Source organism: Ostreococcus tauri (genome assembly GCF_000214015.3).
Source record: "Ostreococcus tauri WGS project CAID00000000 data, contig chromosome 01, whole genome shotgun sequence".
Classification (NCBI taxonomy): Eukaryota; Viridiplantae; Chlorophyta; class Mamiellophyceae; order Mamiellales; family Bathycoccaceae; genus Ostreococcus; species Ostreococcus tauri.
Window position 1 is genome coordinate 201,984 of NC_014426.2, and position 21,190 is coordinate 223,173.

At 57.0% G+C, this 21,190-nt stretch overlaps 10 protein-coding genes across 10 annotated transcripts; 6 read left to right on the forward strand and 4 right to left on the reverse strand.

The window, feature by feature from the left end:
- Nucleotides 1-388: 388 nt before the first annotated feature.
- On the forward strand, nt 389-5,191 carry OT_ostta01g01340 (IQ motif, EF-hand binding site; the record flags this gene model as incomplete). Its single annotated transcript, XM_003074149.2, has 1 exon — nt 389-5,191. The coding sequence occupies one exon, from the start codon at nt 389-391 to the stop codon at nt 5,189-5,191; it is 4,803 nt and encodes a 1,600-aa protein (XP_003074195.2).
- A 377-nt stretch (nt 5,192-5,568) lies between these two features.
- OT_ostta01g01350 (unnamed product) lies at nt 5,569-8,412 on the forward strand (the record flags this gene model as incomplete). The annotated part of the gene is made up of 1 exon (XM_022985261.1): nt 5,569-8,412. The coding sequence occupies one exon, from the start codon at nt 5,569-5,571 to the stop codon at nt 8,410-8,412; it is 2,844 nt and encodes a 947-aa protein (XP_022838159.1).
- Nucleotides 8,413-8,419: 7 nt separating this feature from the next.
- On the reverse strand, nt 8,420-11,230 carry OT_ostta01g01370 (Leucine-rich repeat; the record flags this gene model as incomplete). Its single annotated transcript, XM_003074151.2, has 1 exon — nt 8,420-11,230. The coding sequence occupies one exon, from the start codon at nt 11,228-11,230 to the stop codon at nt 8,420-8,422; it is 2,811 nt and encodes a 936-aa protein (XP_003074197.2).
- A 205-nt stretch (nt 11,231-11,435) lies between these two features.
- OT_ostta01g01380 (Cation efflux protein) lies at nt 11,436-12,881 on the forward strand (the record flags this gene model as incomplete). The annotated part of the gene is made up of 1 exon (XM_003074152.1): nt 11,436-12,881. One exon carries the CDS (start codon nt 11,436-11,438, stop codon nt 12,879-12,881), a length of 1,446 nt encoding a protein of 481 aa, XP_003074198.1.
- A 173-nt stretch (nt 12,882-13,054) lies between these two features.
- Nucleotides 13,055-14,350, forward strand: OT_ostta01g01390 (IQ motif, EF-hand binding site; the record flags this gene model as incomplete). The annotated part of the gene is made up of 1 exon (XM_022985262.1): nt 13,055-14,350. One exon carries the CDS (start codon nt 13,055-13,057, stop codon nt 14,348-14,350), a length of 1,296 nt encoding a protein of 431 aa, XP_022838160.1.
- Nucleotides 14,351-14,560: 210 nt separating this feature from the next.
- On the forward strand, nt 14,561-15,109 carry OT_ostta01g01400 (unnamed product; the record flags this gene model as incomplete). Its single annotated transcript, XM_003074154.2, has 1 exon — nt 14,561-15,109. The coding sequence occupies one exon, from the start codon at nt 14,561-14,563 to the stop codon at nt 15,107-15,109; it is 549 nt and encodes a 182-aa protein (XP_003074200.2).
- Nucleotides 15,110-15,180: 71 nt separating this feature from the next.
- On the reverse strand, nt 15,181-16,461 carry OT_ostta01g01410 (Endonuclease/exonuclease/phosphatase; the record flags this gene model as incomplete). The annotated part of the gene is made up of 1 exon (XM_022985263.1): nt 15,181-16,461. The coding sequence occupies one exon, from the start codon at nt 16,459-16,461 to the stop codon at nt 15,181-15,183; it is 1,281 nt and encodes a 426-aa protein (XP_022838161.1).
- A 168-nt stretch (nt 16,462-16,629) lies between these two features.
- On the forward strand, nt 16,630-18,006 carry OT_ostta01g01420 (Radical SAM; the record flags this gene model as incomplete). Its single annotated transcript, XM_022985264.1, has 1 exon — nt 16,630-18,006. The coding sequence occupies one exon, from the start codon at nt 16,630-16,632 to the stop codon at nt 18,004-18,006; it is 1,377 nt and encodes a 458-aa protein (XP_022838162.1).
- Nucleotides 18,007-18,137: 131 nt separating this feature from the next.
- Nucleotides 18,138-18,677, reverse strand: OT_ostta01g01430 (Rhodanese-like domain; the record flags this gene model as incomplete). The annotated part of the gene is made up of 1 exon (XM_003074157.1): nt 18,138-18,677. One exon carries the CDS (start codon nt 18,675-18,677, stop codon nt 18,138-18,140), a length of 540 nt encoding a protein of 179 aa, XP_003074203.1.
- Nucleotides 18,678-18,828: 151 nt separating this feature from the next.
- On the reverse strand, nt 18,829-20,934 carry OT_ostta01g01440 (Nucleotide-diphospho-sugar transferase; the record flags this gene model as incomplete). The annotated part of the gene is made up of 1 exon (XM_003074158.2): nt 18,829-20,934. One exon carries the CDS (start codon nt 20,932-20,934, stop codon nt 18,829-18,831), a length of 2,106 nt encoding a protein of 701 aa, XP_003074204.2.
- Nucleotides 20,935-21,190: the final 256 nt, after the last annotated feature.

Below are 21,190 nucleotides of genomic sequence, written 5' to 3' on the forward strand. Positions count from 1 at the left end.
CACGCGGGTGTTTAAAACACCGTGTTTTGTGGATCGCACACGCGGGTGTTTTGTGGCGCGGTCGCGCGCGACGGTTCGTATTCCGGCACCGGGCGACGCGCGCGCGGCTCCGCGCATCGTCCGGAAAGGCGACGACGACGGCGACGACGACGCGCGGACGCGCGGGGAGCGACGGCGCGAACGGCGCGGGGAGAGACGGCGCGGGACGTGGACGCATGACGGGACGAATGACGGGTGATGTATTTTTAGACGCGGGCGACGGCGCGGACGGTGGTGGCGGCGCGCGACGCGGGGCGGTTGCGGTTTCGAGCGGCGGCGGCGCGCGTTGGCGCGGGAACCGGAGGAGGAGACGGCGCGAGTGCGCTCGGACGCTGGACCGGGGGCGACGATGGCGGGAACGTCGCTGTGGGCGTTTGGGCCGAGGAGTCGAGCGCGCGCGGTTGTTTTTCGCGTCGTGCACTCGCAGACGATGGAGTACGTGATTCTCGCGCTGATTATCACGCATTTTGCCGCGCTCGTGCTCCTGGCGTCGAGCGGGGAGTCGTCGCGCGTGATATCGAGCGTCGCTGAATTGACGCGGTCGCCGCTGCGCGCGTTGGACGTTGCCGTCACGTGCGCGTACACCGTCGAGGCGGCGGCGAGGATATTCGCCCTAGGATTCATCGGACACAAACATGCATATATGGCGAGTGTGTACAACCAGGTCGATCTCGTCATCGTCGTCGCGAGCTGGATGTCGACGGCGCTGCAGTTCCGAGGCAGCGATTCGCTCATGACGCGCGTACGATTTGGGCAGCTTCGATTATTTCGCGGGGTGCACGCACTGAAGCGATTCAAGCTTGCGACTTCCGTCGTTTTCATCGCTGAGTCGTTGCAAAAGTCAATCTCGCTGTTGCGGGACGTCGCCGGCATCACGGTCGTGTGCGCAGTGTTTTACGCGCTCATGGGCATGGGAATATTCGGAGGGTCACTTCGTCGACGATGCGTCGAAACTGCGAACTCGAGCACGGTCGAGCTGTTTTATACCGCCGTGAGCGATCCAGAGCTCTTTTGTGGCGACGTCAGCAACGTGCTGAATCACAAGGGCTACGTGTGTCCGGGCGTTTACGATTCCAACTCGTCTCTCTTCTGCAGCGATATGGTGGGCAACCCGCAACACGGATATCAGTCGTTCGATAGTTTCGGGTCGACGCTTCTCGTGATGTTTCAGACGATTACTATCGAGGCTTGGCAAGAAGTGATGTTTCCGATCGTGAACGCAGAGTATAAAGCGTCCGCTGCGTACTTTGTGACTCTCATCATCATCGGCACGTATTTCATCGTCTCCGTGTTCGTGGCAGGCGTCAGTGGAGTGTTCCTGCGCCTTCGCAAGGAGCACCAGCTGATGTTACGAAGCGCATCGAGTGCTCGCAATAATGGCGACTCTGAAGACTTGGAGAGCGAAATCGCGGTTCGGAAACTGATTAGACGATTGAACGGAGGCACGGGCGAGTCATTCAATTCAGTCGCCGAGGCGGCGATGCTTAGGAAAAGATTGCTGGAAGAGGACGCGTGCGAAGAGACGACGGCCATACCGAGTGGTGTCGCTCAACCCAAGCGCGATCGATTGTCCGCGTTTATCAACAACGCACAGTTCGATAGGTTGATAAAATTCTGCATCGCAGCAAACATCTCTGTGATGGCGATGTATCGCTTTGATCTGAGCATCGCGTACAAGCAATACATCGCCTTTATCGAGGGGTTCTTCTTATCGGCGTTCATGCTCGAAATCATTCTACGAGGATTCGCGGCAAAGCATATCGCACGCCGCATCGCTACTTTCAAGCTCAGTAACGAGGACGCCATGCTGATCTTCGACGCCGTCGTCGTCGGCGTGAGTGCAATGGTCATCTGGGGTAAGGGAATGAACCTAACCTCCTTGAGGATTCCGAGACTTTTCAAAACCTTTGGTGCGGCAAAGCCTCGGTCTGGGGCCGACACGATACACCGCGTCTTCCGCTCTCTCGGATCTTTGTTCTCTCTATTTTTGTTTTATGTCGCCGTCTTGGCGATGTACGCCGTATTGGGCATGCAGTTGTTTGCCAACCGTGGTGTGTCGGGCGACGATGCGCCGCGGCTTAATTATGATACTTTCCCACAAGCTATGTTAGCAGTGTTCGTCACGAGTACGGGAGAAGGATGGACAGAACTGATGTATCATGGAGTGCAAATCACAGAGGCGGCGATCCCGTTTTACATTTCGTTCTTCATTTTGGTCAACTATATCATTCTGAATTTGGTTATCGCGGTCGTGCTCGAAAATTTAGAGCTAAGGGACGTCGAGAAGACCATCGTCCAGTCTCGGGAGCTGGTGAAGCGCACAGTGAAGAGCACGATGCGAAACCGTCGATTCGTTGACTTGATGGAGCGAGCGCGGGTCAAATCGATTTTGACGCTTAGAGGTCGGCGATGGACTACGGAACGTGTCCATCGATTATCACCTTGGCTCGCGAGTCGTTGGGAGGTAGAAAGCGGTATAGCAAAAGCTGTAGAGGAAGAAATCGCAGAATCGCTCTTGGTGCGATCGAAAGAGGGAACGGGTGAGAACACTACGCTCGTAATGTGCGAATCAACGTTCGTGCATATGAAGACACCGGCGATAGATGCGCGCGTAGACATGGCGCCGGCGGAGGTGTCATCAACAGAGGACTTCTTAGTGTGCTCAAAGTCTGTGCGTGCTCACGACCCTGAGATCGGAGCACGGGTGGAAATGATATTACCATCGGCGCCGAAAGCGCCGAGTGGAATGGTTCACGGCGCGGATTCTGACGATGTTAGGAAAGTCAAGCTCATCTTCGACGACGCCGCATCGGACGCGAGTGATTTAGCATCGAGCGCCGTTCTCCCTTGGTATATAACCGATAAATCATTGTGGATTTTCCCATCCTCCGGAGAGGTGAGGAAGCGAATTAAGCGCATGCTGCATTCAAATATTTACGAGCGAGTCAGTTTCATCGTCGTGATGATGTCCATTATCGCGGTCTTGGCAACCAAGCCTGTCGATCAAGAAAATCGACTTCAGATGCAGGTAGACGCTGTGAATTTCGCAGTTTGTGGATTTTTCTTATTTGATTTTGCGTTAAATGTCACCGCGCACGGTTTCATGTTGACTCCGTCGCCGTTCCTCGGGCGGATTTGGAATCTGCTTGATCTCGGTATTTTGGTGATCGACGTAATGATAGTCGGGTGTCCAATTATTTTAGGAGCATCGTACACACGGTATTGGCGCCGCGCGTTCAACATGGCCGCGCCAGTCCGGCCTGTGCGAATTATGACGCGCGTCAAATCCATGCAACGGCTTGTCAAATCGCTGGCAGTCACGTTACCCACCATAGGTTCTATCATCATGCTCACAGGTGGCATGTTCCTTGCGTTCGCCGTCATTGGTATTCGCGAATATGGAGGAACGTTCTACAGCTGCAATGATGCGACCGTGAGTAGTAAGCTTCAATGTGTGGGCACGTTTGTGGACATCGGAGGGGGGGACATTGTTGTACGCAAGTGGTACAGAAACCTCTTCGAGTTCGATTGGATCGGGAGCGCCATGCTAACACTGCTGGAGACCGCATCTCTCGATGGATGGACAGAGGTTATGTTTGCAGCAATGGACAAAACCGGTGTCGACTTGCAACCTCAATTTGAGCGCAACTGGAGTGCCTCCTTTTACTTCGTCGCATTCATCCTGTTGGGATCATTTCTGATGATTCGCACCATCATCGGTGTTTTCATTCATCATTTCGGCATGATATCCGGTCGCAAACTCCTCACTGAACGGCAGAAGCTGTGGCATGACATGCACAAGGTGGCGGTATCGCTCAAGCCGATTCGGGCGAAAGTCAAACCACCCAGGGGCATTCGCAGATACTGTTTTGCTATCGTCAATCACGAAAAGTACAGATCGTTCGTGCTACTCAGCGTGAGCTTAAACGCCGCTTTGATGGCGACTGAACGATACGGTGACAATGGTACACTTTTGGCGCGCGTACGCGCGATGAGCGAAATGTGCTTCGTTAGCATTTACTCAGTCGAGGTGCTGTTACAAGTCGCAGCTGCGTACCCCCGAGTGAACTACTACTTTTCGAACAAGTGGAACGCGTTCGAGCTTTTTCTTGCCGCCGGGTCAGCGGCGACGCTTCGCAGCAAGAGTGGGTCAGTGCGGGATCAGATCGGGCGGCCTTTTCGGTTTCTCCGCGTTTTTCGAGTCATCCGCCACGTACAATCTTTGCAGATCCTTGCGAACACGCTTGTTCTCGCGGTGCCAAGTATTTTAAGTGTAATGGGGCTGATGTTAATATGGATGTTCATGTACGCTGGCATCGGCACGCAAGTTTTCTCGAATGTCAAGTACGGTGTCGCGTTGAATAAGGATGCGAATTTCCAATCCTTCACGAGCTCTTTCCTGTTGCTGTTTCAAGTCGTCACGGGTGAGGGGTGGCGTCAATATATGTACGACCTCATGGTTAATGAACCATATTGCGTCGACGTCGCGGGTCCGTCTGATTGCGGGTTCCCAGATGGAGCGGTCCTGTACTTTGTCACTTATGTCATCGCCATGGGCTACGTCTTCACCAACCTCTTCGTGGCATCAATTCTCGATCACGTCACCTTTGGTGTTTTACGCGAGTCTGCCGTCGTCACACCAAAGCATCTGTACGATTTTCAAGAGGCGTGGAGTCTTCACGACCCCAACGCCACCGGTTTCATCGGCGTCCATAGACTCGGCGAGTTCCTCCGCGATCTGGGCACGCCGCTCGCCGTCGATGTCACTGGCAAGCTCGCGAATAAATCCAAAATCTTCCGTGACCAGGCCATGCACGCCGCCTCACTTTGGCGTCGACGCATTGCCTACGAAGCAATCGTCGTCCGCGAGCCCGGTCGCGGCGTTCCCTTCACCCAACTCCTCGAATCCCTCCTCGCCACCAAACTCGGCGCCTCGGCGCTCGCGCTTGAGGCCCGCCTCACCAGGCGCCGTCGTCTTCGAGACATCGATCACTGGGCCGCCGCCGTCGTCACACAGGCGCACGTTCGCGGATTTATCGTTCGCAGGCGTCTTCGCATCGAGCGCTCCAGGCTCAAAGCGCTCGACGCCGCGCGATGCGCGACGCGTGCGTCCCGACCCGGAGAGGTCACGCATTGGGACCTTGACTGTTGAAATCCGAATGTTCCAAAATCAGCTCACACGGACATTGACCGGCCGCTCACACCGACGCGCACGCTCGCGCATCGATCGCGCCCGAAGCGAAACGACCGTGATCATCGAACGCGCGTTTGCAGCGTGCGCACGCTGCAGGCGACGCGTGCTGGCGACGCGGCGGGTCGTTTACGTTCGGATTAATTTCAAATTTTGATTTTTCATTCCGACGACGAAGATCGAACGACGACGTAATGTCGAGCGCACCGCACGCGCGCGCGCGAAGAGGAAGCGTGGGAGAAGACGCGGCGGTGCTGCTGGATGACGCATTGTCGGCGTTACGAGAGAAGGATGCAGAGAACGAGGTGTTGAGCTCGGCGTTGGCCGCGACGAGGAAGATGTTGGCGGCGAACGAAACGGAGACGGCGAAATTAAGAGAGCTCACGCGAGCGGCGACGAACGGCGGCGACGATGAAAAGGTGAAACTCATCGCGGCGTTGTTCAATAAGCTGGACCAGATGGCAACGAGGTACTCGAGTGTAATGGAGACGCCGACGGTGGCTGTGCCGTCCACGCCCGAGGCGACGAAACCAGATGAGGTGATCGCGCTACACAGAGAGCTCCGCGAGCTCAAGGGTCAGTTCGGCGCCATGTCGGCCGAGGAAAGTGGAGGCGTGCCGTCCGGTGACGTTGATAAGTTGAAAAAGCAGCTCAGGGCCGCTCAGGACGCTAAAATTGCAGCACTCGCAGACGCAGAGGCGTTTCGAGCGGAGCGCGACGACGCGAACGATGAGATCGAGCGACTTCGACGCGGTTCGAGAGGTAATGATGACTCTTCGCGCGTGCGAGAGCTCGAAAGTCTGCTCGCCGAGGCTCAAAATGCGATGAGCTTGCTCTCTGATGATAACGAAGCTCTCATCGTGAAGTTGAGACGTTACGAGGAAGGGAAGTTGGGCGCCGAAATGGCGCAGCGAGCGGCTCGCAATGCGGCCGATGCGGCAAACGAGGTCGCCGCGGAAGCTGAAAGAGCAATCTTCGAAGCTTATAACCGTAGTTCCGGAGATGAGAGCCTGGTGCAGGAGCTCGAAACCCAACGCGAGTTGGCGACGCGCAGAGCAGATGAAGTCGAGAAGCTGAAGTCCATCATCAGAGATATGGACGAACAGCGCGAGGCGCTTTCGCAGAAACTTCGTGTGGCCTACGCGAGCTTGCGTGAGATCGAGAGCAAGAAAGATAGCAGCAATATCTTCGAAGGAACGTCGGCTGACAAGATAATCTCCCTTGAAAATGAGTGCATGCGTCTGCAGGATGAAGCCGATGCGGCCGCGGAAGCACTTGAAGAAGCGAGAGGAAGAGCGATGCGCGAAGGGGCATCTGCAGAGGAAGCACGACGACTGGGCGCCGCAGCGGAGGCGAAAGTATACGGAGCGGCACAGGCTCGCGATTCGGCAATTGCTCGCGCGCGTTCGCTCGAGGAGCAGCTTGAGCGCGCTGCTGAGAAGGAGCGAGTCATCGCGAATGAAGCCGCCCAGTATCGTGAAGAACTCGCCGTCATTTCTGATGATTTGATGGTGATGACGAAGGAACAACAGATATTGAACGCCGAGCTGCTTCGCGCGAAGAGCGAGCGTGACGAAGCGTTAGTAGAGTTGAGCAAAGCGAAAGCTGCCCAGAGTGCGGCAGAAGCCGAAGTAAAAGCCAAGAACAAAGAAGTTGATGATGTCGCTAAGGCGTATCACGAGCTCGGCTTCGAGAATCGACGCGTCGTCGCGGATATGGACGATATGGAGCGTGACCTTCGCCGAGTGAAAGCAGCCCTTGAGTCGTCCGATGCGTTGCTCGAGCAGGCAACCGAACGAGCCAAAACGGCGGAGGCTGAGTGCAAAGCTTACTCCACCGATTTACAAGCTTACCAGCGCCAAGTGGACAATTTGACTCACATCCTTGAGAACTCAGCGCGCGACAAGGGCGAAGACATGGAGGCGCTCGCCACCAAACTCGAAGCATCGAGAGCGATGTTGTTCGACATGGAACGCGCAAAGGAGATGGCTAGACGCGAGACTGCAGCGGCTGAGGCAAACTTGATGGTTGTTCGCAGCAGGCTCACCGACGCCCAGAGTGACACCGAAACGCTCAAGCATAAACTGCGACTGGAGTCCAATCGCGTCAAAGAGCTCGAGAGTTTGGTGTCGGCTCTGCGTACGCACGAACACCAGGCAGTCGTCGCGAGCGGCGACAGTTCTCAGCGCTCGGAGCTCTTGAGAGAGCGCGTGAGCGCTCTACAAGAACAGAATCACGGGTTGATGCGTCAAGTTGAAGCACTGAAAGAAGATCGCAAATCGTTCGTCACAGAGGTTGAGCGCCTTCGCGGCGTCATCGAGAACGCCGCGAGCTCTGGTACGCCGAGCAAGACTTCTACGAGTCAAACGGCTGCGTTGGTTCGAGCCGAAGAGGCTGCGAACGAACAAGGCAGAGAAGTTGAAAGACTCTCTATGTCACTTAAAGAGCTCCAACATAGATGTGGGACGCTTGAAGCTGCGTTACTCGAGACAGAGACGGCCGCGTCAAACTCCAAACGCGAAGCTTTGATACATGCTCGTCGCGAAGCGGAGGCACGGGCTGAACTGGACGGCGTGCGCAGAGAACTCGCTATATCCAGAGACGCTTTGAGTGAGGCCATGGAGGGTGACGCGACAAATTTAGAGACGAGGGCGTTGAAGGTGCGCGCTCAAGACGCAGAACGCCGAGCGGCAGCGGCTGAGGCATCTCTTGCAAGCATGCAACGTGAGAATCCGGTGTCTCAGACATTTGCTGAAGAGTCTCGAGTTCTTCGTGAAGAGAACGAACGGTTGCTTCATCTGCTGTCGAAGGCAAACGACGATTTGGCATCGGCGAGGAAAATCATCGACGAGCAAGGGTACGCGGAAGGGGCGACAGCACTTCTCGTGGATGAGCGAGTTCGCACTGCAGAGGAGGCAAGGAGACGTGTAGAGCAGGATTTCGAACAGCTTGCCCGACACATGCAGCAAATGGAGAGTGGAACTGGCGGCAATGCCAATCGCATGCAGGAGCTCGAAGTGATGAATGCAGAGCTTGAGTTTGAGAACTCACAACTTCGTGAATCTCTAGCGGGTACGGAGGAAGCGATAGCTGTCATGCAACGGGATCTTGCGCGCACAGTTGAAGAGTACGCCGCTCTAGGTAACTCACTCATCGAGGACGATGACGAAGACAGTTTGTGATAACTATTTATGATTTTAGGACACTCTCCCCGTCCAGTCGTTTCAATCCACGACAACACATAATCGTAAATTCGACGTATCGATCACATTCCGAAGCGATTTTGTTGCCGCCGAGTGATAAAATTCTCAGGCGCGGGAGCCATGCGAGCCAGCTAATTTCTTCAATGTCGTCGACCCTATTACCGTCCAGTCGTAACTCTCGCACAGAGACCAACTTCGATAAATGTTTCAGAGTTCGAAATGCATTTTTTCGAAGTGAAAGTAGTCGGAGCGCGTCGCAACCAACGAACGTACTGGAGTCGATCCTGTTCAGTTTATTTTTATCCGCTTTCAGCACGCGCAACGACTTGAGCTGGGTGATGCCATCTAGCCTAGTCAGAAAATTATCACATAGCAACAGAGTGCGAAGGTTCGAGCAACAGCCGAGCGATAGTACGCTCAAGGAGGAGATGTAGTTGCCACTCAGATCTAGAAATTCAAGTTTCGCAAAGAATCCGAATCGACCAAACACTGTGTTGATTCTGTTGTTTCGTAGCTCAAGTTTTGTGAGACATGGTAAGTTGCCAAGAGCGGAGACATCGTGCAAACTATTGTTATCCAGCTTGATTTGTTTCATTCCTTGAAAGTGCGCCTTGGCGATAGCGCCGTCTAGGTGGAGCAGATTCAGCCCGGATAAATTAACTTTGTGCGCACAGGCACTTTGCCCTGTTGGAATCATGTCTTCCGTCAATCGACCGGTGTACATCTTCACCGCCTCCGAACGCAACTCTGAATTGATGTAATCTGTATCCAAGATGTTGATTTGTGGAAACTTGAAGATCACGTGATGAGGGTAGCCCTTCGATGTGCTCACGGCGTTTCCTTGCAATGAAAGCAACCTAAGATGCTGCAAGCTCGCGAGCGAAAGCACTCCATGCACATCTGTCAACTTGTTGCGCGCCGCATAAATCTCACAGAGTTCAGAGCACTGCTTCAGCACTGAGATCGTTTTCAGCGCGTTCTCTTCGACATTGACGCATCTGAGCTCGCTAAGAGATATAAACCACGCCGGGTTAAGCTTTTTCACGCCACAGTTCTTGATGTTCAAGTATCGCAGTTCCCGCAGCAAACTCAATCCGTCGAGTCGTACTAATTTATTCCCTTCGATACACAAATGTCGCAGCTGACGACATACTCCGAACCCCTTTATCGAGCGCAAACAGTTGTGCGCGACGTGTGCGACACGCACCGTCTCGAACTTCTCGCACATTTTAGTCCTTCGCAAGGATTCGCATTCCAAAGAGAACTCCTCGATCCGCATCGAACGCCCCTTTGATGCGACAACGTGTGATCTTCCTCGCCTCCTCACTGCGCTCGCATCTAACGTGCACTCTGTTTTCATATGCTTTGCACGAACATCCGTCGTTATCTCGACGCCGTCCAGTACGAGTAAACGGGGCATGGACTTCACGAGTATGGGTGCATAAAATTTCGTTTCAGCCAGCCACTTGCAGTTTCCGCGTAACACGATGGAGGATGCGTTCATCACGCACGCTGTCAACACATTGATGTCCGCTGAATTCCATAATTTGTTATTTCCGAAGTCCAGATGGCGCAGAGTTTCACTACGCGGCAAGTTGTTAAGACGCTTGATGGAGTTATTACTGAGCACCAACGTTTCGAGTCTCGAGCACTCATTCAGTTTGTGTGGAATTTCAACCAATCCAGTCGCGTGCAAATTAAGCTCGACCACGTTAGAAGCGATCACGACATTGCTCAAATCGTGAAATGATTGCAGGAGTCTTTCAGCACGAAATACCGTGGACGGCCATCGTTCCTTGAAGTTTTCGTAGACGTCACTGAAAGTGATGTCCGCCGCTTCTGTGAATCGGAATCGTTCTTCTCTCACAGTCTCCGCCAAAATCTCTGCATCGCGAAAAACTTGCGCTATGGTGCGCTCCAGTGATTCTCGTGCGCGATCCTCGTGTGTGAAGAATCCCTGCTCGCGTTCATTGAGTTTTACGAGAGCACGGTCTGCTTCGCTCCGACTACCGTGCGCTCTGGCGTTGAATAACTCGTGCTCGATGGGATTCGTTATTGAACTCAAATGTTCCAAAGCATCGTCCCTCGCGCGGCGATACGCCTCTCGTAATCGTACACACTGCAAGTTGAACCATGTACGCCGCCCCGAGTGTTCCTCTTCCGCTTGCTGGCGCTCAAGTACAGATACGTCACGCCCATCCAGCACGCATAAATGTGGTAACGCGCACAACACGTACGATCGGTACCAATCACCCCGACAGAAAGAGCAAGCGCCGTGTAAGTCATCGCAAATCGTCAATGACGGCACGCGAGTCGCGATCGCGATGTCCGAAAGCGAACGAATAGGATTTCCCGCAATGTTCAGGTGCTCTAGCGCGCTTGTCGTTGTGCCGTCTGGCACCCGCTCAAGTAGATTTTGCGCGACGTTCAAATGTTGGAGGCTTCGGAGGAACTCGACGCCATCTAGCGCTCGTAAACGATTATCGTTCAGCCATAGCGTCCGAAGTCGCTCGAAACATCCGTTCTGAAGCTCTTCGAGGGAATCGATGTGATTACCATACACGTACAGTTCCTCCAGCGCTCGACACGAGCTCGCCCCCGCCAATGACGTCAACGCGCACTCCGCCACCGTCAATGATCTCAAGCGCTTGCACACCTCCAAACCACGCATGTTCTTCACAGCACGACACCGAACGACCCTTAACGTCGTCAACGTCGCGCTCGCTCTGTCGACAAGCCCAGTCAACGTCCCGCTCGCCGGCGACGCGTCACCCATGAAAAATTCCATGGTCTCCATCGCTTCGACGCACACGTCGCCGTCCGCATCGATCGCGTTCGCGTCGTTTGAATTCGCACGATCACCGCTAGAGGTTCCATCTTCACTCATCGGCGCCCTGTGCGGTCAAACTCACAAATCCGCCTCGCGTCGCGGCTGTCCAGTTCTAGAGGTAACAACCCCTCTGGCATCCGCACTTCTCGTCTCTCGGACGCGTCCGAGATCGATGTCCCGCGTCATCCGCCGCGTCACCGCGCTCGCGGGCGTCGCCCTGAGCAACGCTCCGCGCCACGGAGGCGCGCGCGCGTTGACGAGCGCGCTCGTGAGCGCGCGAAGGTTGAACGACCGCGACCGTTCGACCGTGTTCGATGATAAATCGTCCTTCTCGGCGTCTTTCACGACGCTTTCGAGCCCGTTTGCGGTGTCGTGGACACCCAGGGATGCGGAGGAGTCGTCCAAGCGTGATGGTGGTGCTCGAGCGACGATATACGGGGTGCGAGGGATGCGGATGAGCGCGCACGCAGAGGCCGCGGCGGGCCACGAAAGAAGCGGGTCGACGAGTGACGGCGCACACGCGAGCGACACGTCTACATCGGCGTCGGAGTACGATGAGACGGTGCCAAGAGGAGCGAAGGCGGAGGCGCTGGACTCGGCGAACGACGGAAGAGCGTTGAAGGCTGTGCACACAGCGATTGGGTGTAACGCCGCTATTTTGGTGTGCAAAATGGGCGCGTACGGCGTGAGCGGATCGCCGTCGATGCTCGCGGAGAGCATTCACAGCGTGGCTGATATCGTGAACCAGGTTTTACTGCAGGTTGGGATCACGAATAGCAATAAAAAACCGGACGCGAAGTTTAATTACGGGTATCGACGGGAGCGATTTGTGTACTCGTTGATTTCTGCGGTTGGGATTTTCTTCCTGGGGGCGGGGTTCAGCGTCATGCACGGCGTCCACGGCCTGATGGATCCGATGCCGACGGAAAATCTATGGGTCGCGATATCAGTTCTAAGCGCCTCTGCGGCGTTAGAAGGATACTCGTTGAAGGTGGCATACGAAGCGCTGCGAGACAATGCCAGGGCGCAAGACATGACGCTCACCGAGTTCATCAAATCTGGTAAAGATCCCACTAGTTTGGCCGTGTTCGCGGAGGATACCGCCGCTGTGCTCGGTTGCGGCATCGCCACTACCGCGCTTTTAGCATGTTACGCGACCGGAAATCCGATGTACGACTCCATGGGTTCCATCGCGGTCGGTGGATTGCTCGGAGCAACAGCGCTGTATCTCATCAACAGTAATCGGTTGCTCTTGCTCGGGCGGTCTCTCGGCGAGGATAAGATGGATGTCATTACGGCGCACATGCGACGTGATCCGGTCGTCGAAGAGGTATACTTTGCGAAGAGCGAGGAGTTGGGCGCAGGTGCGTACCGGTTTGCTGTCGAGGTGGAGTTTAGCGGCAAGAAAATTGTCGAGCGCTATCTGGCCAAACATCAACGCAGAATGGCTTTGCACTCGAAATTTAGTGCTGCAAACGACCCGAAGGCTCTGGACGCTGCGCTCGTGCAGTACGGAGAGGACATCGTGCAAGCTGTTGGAGACGAAGTCGATCGCCTCGAGAAGGAAATTGTTGAGATCGAACCTTCGATTCACTACGTCGACATCGAGACCAACTAGACGCAGTATACGTCGTTTCACGGCATTTGTAAAACTATCGACAGCTCTTCAAGTTACAGTGAGGTCCAAGAAAAAAAGCTCATAGGTGCGCGCGCGGTCAAACTCGCACTGCACATCGCGCTCGCCGGTCCGCACGCGAGCACCGCGTGCGGCGAACGCGAATGACCGCGAACATGTGCGCGCGCGTCGAAGTAGCCGCCGATCCCGATAAACTCATGGAGGACTTGCTCGAGCACTGGAGAAGACGAACCGTCGCGCTCGAAGCCTTCGAGGGAGAGCTTCGAGAGACGCGCGCGGCGGCGACGCTTCCGAGCGAGGAATCCGACGTGGAGAGCGAAGCGTCGAGTGATGCGTCATCGTCGACGATCGCATCCGAGGATGTACTCATGGTACGCGCACTGATCGCGCGGCGTCCCGTGACTCTCTCGCGCTCAGAAACGCCGGCGAAACGCCGCCCCGCGTGGCGCGACAGGGACATCGAAAGCGTCGTCGACGAAGAGAGCGACGACGACGAAGGCGCTTCGTTACGAGCGTTGCTCGGTAGAGCGGTGGAAGAGACGATGGTGCGACGCCGACAACGCATCGAGAGACAGGTGGCACGCCGGCGAGAGGTGAGTACGGCGCGCGAGCGGAGAGATGCGGGACGTAAGATCGCGCGAGCTATTCGAGGATGGCATATCACGCGCGTGCGCAAAGTTACACTCGTGCAGGGCGCCTGCAGACGCTGGCTCGCTGGACGGCTGGTGGTGAAGATTCGGATTCGTCTCGCACGCGCTGAGCGAGCGATGCTCAGATGGCGCCAAACGTGCAATTTACTGCGTCAATGGCGCGCGAGCGAGCAGGTTCAAGCCGCCTGGCGCGGATACAAGACGCGATGTTTACTTCTAAAAGACGCAGAGCGACGCGAACGGGTACAGAAACGTGTGGAGGCGATCGTCACGCGATACCTTGCGCGCGTTGAGCGCGCAAAACAAACAGCCGCAGCCGAACGAATCAAGCGCGTTTGGCGCTCGTACTCTCGAGCAAGACTACTAGAGACGCAGTATTCGTCTGTTTTGACGATTCAACGCGTGTGGCGCGGTGCACGTGCGAGGAAGGCGGTGCGAATCTATCGCGATGCTTCCTCGCGGAGAGTTGACTTCGAGTACGATTTGGAAACCGTCGACGAGTCAGATTTCATCGACGACGACCTTGTCATCGATGACTCTCTGAGCGACGTCTTCGCAAGAATTCAGGAATCACCATCCGAGATCGCTCCCGAGGACGACAGTTCGTCACCGATCGAATCCAAGAGCGGCGCGTTGCTGACTTCGGACATGGACGCGTCCAGCGTCTCTCGTGAACACCACGCCAGGTGTCGACGTCGATTCATCCGCGAGCAAAACCGTCGAAAACGTCGATTGGACCTACAGAGTAACAGCGCGAGCCGCCTTGCGCGCTTTCGCTCGAGCGTGGCTCGCTCGTCGTGACGCCGCGGTCACAACGCGCTGCACTTCATGACTCTTGTATCGCTCGCCGTCGCGCGCGCGTCGCCGCCCGCGACGCGTCGTCCACCGCCTGCTTCGACGTTCGATCGACGGCGCTTCCTTGGACTCACCGCGTGCGTCTTCGCCGCTCATGCGTCGCCCGCACGCGCGGAGGGGTTGCTTCCGCTCGACGTCTACCTCGCCCGACTGGAGATGTGCGCGACGCAGATCGACGCCCTGGCGAGCGAACTCGAGGGCGGGGAGCGAACGAGCGCGAAAGACTACGGCCGACTGCGCGCCAAGCTGCACGAGGGGGAGCTGGGACGATTTTGGGTCACCGCGCGCGGGTGCGATAGGCGGACGAGTCGGGAGGACACCGGGGCGGAGCGGTCCCCGTTCGCGCGCGAAAAGGCGGACCTGTGGGCGCTCGTCCCGGAGAAGTCCGGACCGATCGGCCGGGCACTGCGGCCTAATTTCGACGACCCGGACGATAGGCTGTGCCTGGTGTACTCGTGCGTGAACGATCCTTCGGCACCGAGTTCGATCGATACGCTGTACGCGTTGAAACTGTTGGACGAAGGTTTGAGAATCGGCGCAAAGGGCGATAAAGTCACCGCAGAGGGGCTATCGTACGTCGCGCGTGAGGCTGGTGATAAGTTGGCGTCGTACGCTATGCTCGTAAAGGAGAAGGCGGACGCGTCGTTCGTCGACGAATCTTGGGTCAATCCGGCGCCGGCAACTTGGTCGGGACGCGGAATTTGAGTAGCATAGTTTACCGTAGCGCCGCTGCTGTTGTACTGCATAGAATTACTACTAACTAGTTAGTACGATTTCTACTGAAGCGCAAAGTCGACGACGAGGGGTCCGTGATCGCTCACGTCGAAGTCGTCCGGCGACGGCCACTGCCCTTCGATCATGGCGTCCGGAAGTAATGCGTTCTTTATCGCGAGGTCGCCAATTTCCCAAACATCCTGATCCCAACTATCCATCGGGAACACCACCACACCGGCCGCACTGCTCGCCATGAAATCACCAACATCGAGAGATGTCATGCTACTCGCCTGAGCCATACCTTCGATGTCCATAGTCTCCACGAACTCTTGAAAGTCGAGCATCCCGTTCCCATCCTTGTCGCACGCGTCATATAAAGCTTCGAGCTCCGCCGGCAAGAGCCCCGGAGACTTTTCGCCGCACAGTCCGATTCTATTCGCGAACTCGAAGAATTCATCCTTGCTCAGTAAACCATCGTCATTTTCATCCACTGCCGCGAACGCAGCCACGTCGTCAACGAGCCCTTTCTCCACAATTTTTGCCCGCATCATTGCGAACACAGCCTCCTTCCACGACGCGCCAAGTTCTATCACTTGCCTGCTCGGATTCAGCAAGAACATGTGATCGACACCAACGCACTCACCATGATGATTCAAGTGCGAGATCCACGGCGTCACGCACCCGTCTCTGGCCTGGCACGAATCCAGTGCGCTGACGAAGCCTTGACTCTTGAAAAATTGGTACACGCGTCCCTTGTTCGAACCGTTAAAGTCACCGGTGACGACGATCGGCACCTTTCGCCCGCGTAGCTCCGGCTCACGCATCATCCCTCGCAGGTACTCCAAAATCTTAAAGCATTCCCTCAATCGAATCAGACTTGAATTCTCATTGTGCGGAAACAATAGGTGCGTGTTCACGACGATCAGTTCCGTCCCGTCGCTCGTTCTCCTCGCGCGCACCACGCACGCCACGCGATCGCCGCAATCGTTAAACAACACGTCCCGAGCGTCCAACACCTCCAACGTCTCCTTCTTAACCGCCGTTAACAACCCATCGCACCGTCCGCTCGTCCGCTTCGTCGCCCGCGTCCAGTACCCGTCCCGCTCGAGCGCCGTCATCCACGCCGCCGCCGTCGCCTCGTCCGCGTGCCAGAACTCCTGCGCGCACATCACGTCCGACGACGTCGACGTCACGAGGTCGATCGCTCGCATCGTGCGCGTCATCGCTCGCGTCCCGTCGTCGCTCTCGCGTCCGTCGTCCCCCGAGCGTTTGTACGCCGGGCACAGGACGTTGAACGTCATGATTCGCACTCGTTCGGCGTTTCGCGTCTCCTCGCACCGCATCGCCCTCGAGCGCGCGTCGCGGCGACGTACATCCGTCCGCGCCGTCGCACTCGCGGTCGCGACGCTCGAAGCGACGGGCGCGCGCGACATGCGGTGATGCCGACGCGCGTGGTGCAGTGACGCGTCATCATTCGCCCGAACACGCGACGCCGCACAGAACGACGCGCGATGCCGCACGCGAGGGCGACGACGCCGACGACGCGCGCGCACGTGACGCGCGCGATGACGCCGAGACGCGGGCGGCGTCGGGGACGCGTCGCGCGGGCGAAGGTGCATCGATTCGCCGCCGCCGGCTCGAGCGAAAACCAACTCGGTGACGACGACGATGACGCCGACGACGCGCTGGCGCCCACGTCGGTGCCGCGAAACGCGGGCGTGCGCGATGGACCGTGGGCGAAGGCGGACGCGCGGGCGGTGACGGAGTCGATCGCGGACGCGGAGGAGACGCTGCGACGGGCCAAGGCGAGCGCGGACGGCGGCGTCTCGCTCTTGGGTCTGACCAAGCGGGAGCTGGAGGCGCTGGCTGTCGAGCGAGGGATGCCGAAGTTTCGAGGGAAGCAGATGGCGGATCACCTGTACGCGGCGAACGGGACGAGCGCGCGTTCGGTGGATGAATTCACGACGCTGAGCAAGGCGCTTCGGGCGGAGCTGGTGGCAGCTGGCGTGCGCGTGGGACGGTCGAGCGTGCATCACGTCGCGGCGGCGACGGATGGGACGGCGAAGCTATTATTGCGACTGGACGACGATCGCGTGGTAGAGACAGTGGGTATTCCAGCGACGGAGGGTGGGAAGAATAGGCTCACCGCGTGCGTGTCGTCACAGGTGGGATGCCCGATGCGGTGCACGTTTTGTGCCACTGGCAAGGGTGGGTTCGCGCGGAACCTCGCCCCCCACGAGATTGTGGATCAAGTTCTTGCGTTAGAAGAGCACTTCGGGCAGCGCGTGACGAACGTCGTGTTCATGGGCATGGGTGAACCGCTGTTGAATGTCCCGAACGTGTTGAAGGCGCACGAGGTACTCAACAAGGAGATCGGTATCGGCGCCAGACACATCACCATCTCCACCGTGGGCGTACGGGGATCGATCGAGAAACTTGCGTACGCGCAACTTCAATCCGTGCTTGCGGTGAGTCTGCATGCGCCGAATCAAGAGCTGCGAGAGACCATCATTCCGAGCGCGAAGGTGTACCCAATGGAAGACTTACTGCAAGATTGCGAGCAGTACTTCATCGCGACCGGACGTCGAGTGACGTTCGAGTACACTCTTCTTGGAGGCGTGAACGACCAGCCTGAGCACGCGAAGGAGCTCGGACGACTGTTGTACGCACGAAATTTGGCTTCACACGTCAATCTCATCCCGTACAACCCCGTGGACGACGCCGACTTCAAGCGTCCGAGTAGAGCAACCGTGTACGCTTTCCGAGACGTGCTCGAACAAGAACGTGTCCCGGCATCGATTCGGCAGACTAGAGGTCTCGAGGCTGCGGCCGCGTGCGGGCAATTAAGGAACGCGTATCAGAAGAACGCGATGACGGCAAGTGCGTAAACGCCGTCGCCTTCTTCATCTTTCAGGACGTGATTCCTCTAAGTAAAGAGTTCGCGGTGATGCTTTAGGTGGAGACACATTTTTACAGCTGTTGTACTTTGCAGATATTTCATTTTCGCGAGCGATGGGGATCATTTCTTCCTCTTAAAGAGTCCCTTGAACATTTGACCAAGTCCGCCCACCAGAGCACTCTTGTAGAACACCGCCTCGTACCCATCCGCGACGCAAGACCATTCCTTACCGAACGTGTGCACGCGTTTCGTCTTCTCGCCTGTCGCTGGATCCACGAGCTCGCCTCCCTCGTGCGTGTACGCCACGATGGAACCGTACAGGTTGAGAAATTCGACGTCTTCATCCGCCTTCTTCGCCTTCGACATCTTCTCCGCGTACTGACCCGAACGATACCCAATCGTGCAATAGCACACGCAATCGTGCGCACCCAGCGTTGTCCTCGCGCGCTCGTACTCCTCGACGCTCATTGCGCCCTCGATCACGCTCACCGCGCGCTCGTCCTCCGCCCGCACGTCCACCAAAACCATCCGTCGTCCGTCATCGCGCTCGTTGCGTCGCTCCAGAACGCTACGCGCTGTGATCGTCTGCACGTCAAACTTAGCTCCGAAAGCGTCCGCAAGCTCGCGCGTGCGCGCTTCGTTCGCACTCGAGCTCGACATTATTGGCGAAGAGCGAAGTTTTCTCCGTCTGGAAAAGTTTGTCGCTAAGTTCGATGAAGCGCGCGATCGGACGACGCGACGCGCGCTTCTACACTGGATGTTCGTTACGAGTGACGTCGTGAGTGCGGCGCGAAGTGCCGTATGAAATATACTACAACGTTGCAGCTGCTGCTAAGCGTTCCGGCAAGTGCGCGCGCGTGCCGTTGACAAAGCAGCACGCCTCGTGCGTCGAGCCTCTAATGTCGGCATCGAAGCGCTCATTTTCATCCTCGGTGTCGAACGTTTTGAAATCGACGACTTGGCCATCGGCGCCAAGACCGTCGACGACGACAACAGGAACGTCTCTCAGACTGCTGAAGGCGTTTCGGACGTCAGCGGCGGCGAACGGCGAACGAAGGATTCGATCTGGGCTCACCGGCGAGGAATCTATCGGTGTATCCGTGGGAACGAAACCGGCGGTGTTGGTTATGATGCCGTTCACTTTCGGCATGCGCTCCGCACATGTCTTCTCGATGACGTTTTCCGAGCAAACGGCCACGCGCGGCGCCGGATCGGTGAACGCCGCAAGCCCGGCTTTGATGCGGTTCTGAAAGTACGACGCCTCTCGAGCCAGAATGTTACTTTTGGCAAACATGTGTGGTAACATCACGTGATCAAGCGGACATGCGAGCGGTAAAGGCGTACCGCCAACCGTACAGTTATCCATGTAATGAAAGTGTCGAGAACAGCCGCAAGTAAATTGTGGTATTATTAGCGTGCGTCCCGTGACGCGAGCGATGGCAATCGCATCTCGCACGCGGTTCATCTGCCATGTGAGTGCTCGAAGATGTCCATGCGGTACCTCTGACCGTTCCGTTGACCGTGCGCTCAGAATATCGGCAACAATATTCTTTGGCAGGTCCCAACGGACTACTAAAACTTTGGCATCTATACTCGCATCTGTCAGGTAGTCTTCCTGTCTCTCGTTCTCATACAAACCGTGCTCACGAAACCTCCACATCTTACCAGCGAATCCGCTGTATACGAACGTGTTGTGAACCGCGAACGCGTCAGGAGATAATTTAGGTCCAAAGTTATAGTATGTGATGCCGTTCCCGAAGAGTTGCGTCGGGAGTACGGCGACACGAACGCTTCCAGAAAGCCCCCCGTAGTGATAGTACGGGCGATACCCTTTGAGATAATCCTTTGCAAATTCACCACCTAGGTCGGAATCCGCCGTTCCCCTTTTACACGCGTCTTGCGGACAAGCGCCTTCCAAGTCTATCGCTTTTTTTTCTTCGTCGCTCTTCCTGGCGAAAGCGTCTTTTAACCAGCCATTCAAAGAGAGTGAAGAGAGGCACGTCTTCGTCGCATCTTCGGATACTTCCTCGACGCAGAAAGATCTGACATTCCCAACACCTCTTGTCCGTATCAGGTGGTTGAAACATATCTGATCTATATCTTTCGATTCGTCCATTCTTCGAACCCAATCGCCCGCGAGCTCCAACGCATTTTTCGTGCACCTCCAAAACATGATTCCTACGTTCACATCTTGATCGTATCTACTCTCTCGCTCCCAGTCGTCTAAAGCGGATGCCCACACGCTGAGTCCATGGCCCGGTCGTCGCATTTCCTCTCGTGCGAATATCTCACCGTCGAAGTGATATCTGGCGTCGGAACTCACCGCTACGTCCACGTCGGCGAGTTGGCCCGAGTTGAAATAATCCAAAGGATTGCGCATCCATGCTACGTCCACGTCGCTGAACACCACATCGTAGCCATTTTCCAAGATGGCCTTTAAACACTTGACCTTTTCTCGCATGAGCACGTTGAAAGAATCACGATTCTCTCGAAAGCTATCGATGCCCAGCCTCATCTGATCCGTCTGATTCGTTAGCACTCGCCCACCTTCGACGCACGTCACCGTCACCCCAACCTCCTCTCGCACCGCGACCGCTTCGTTCTCGCACCACTTCAGGAACGGTCTCTCCGAATGCACGTCCAGCGTCACAACGAGCGCGCCCGCGTCGACGAGCGCGCCCGCTTTCGCCGACGCGCGCATCCAGTTCCGCGTCGCGTCCCGAACCTCCATCGTCCCAACCGTCATCCACACCCGCGCGTCCACCCCTGGCGGACGCATCGCGCGAAACGCTCGCAAATCTACCACGCTCGCGTCGAGCTCGGCCAATCGCTCCGCCGACGGTTTCCGCGGCCGCCGGCGCGCGCGAAACGCCTCGCGCGCCGACGTCGCCGCCGTCCGCGCCTCCACCACCGCCATCGTCTCCACCGCGACCGCGGTCGCGGCGGCGCCCTCGACGGGATCACCATCCACCTCGGGGACGTCCTCGACGTCCTCGACGTCGTCCCGGTCGCGCGCGCGCGACGTCGACGCCGTCCACACGACGAGCGCGCACGCCACCACGCCGAAGCGCCGTCGCGCGCCATCGCCGTCGCCGCGCCATCGCCGCGCGCCCGCGCGACGCGCTTCGGTCACGGCGCGGCGACGTCGCGGCGCCCGCGCGAACGGGCGCGCG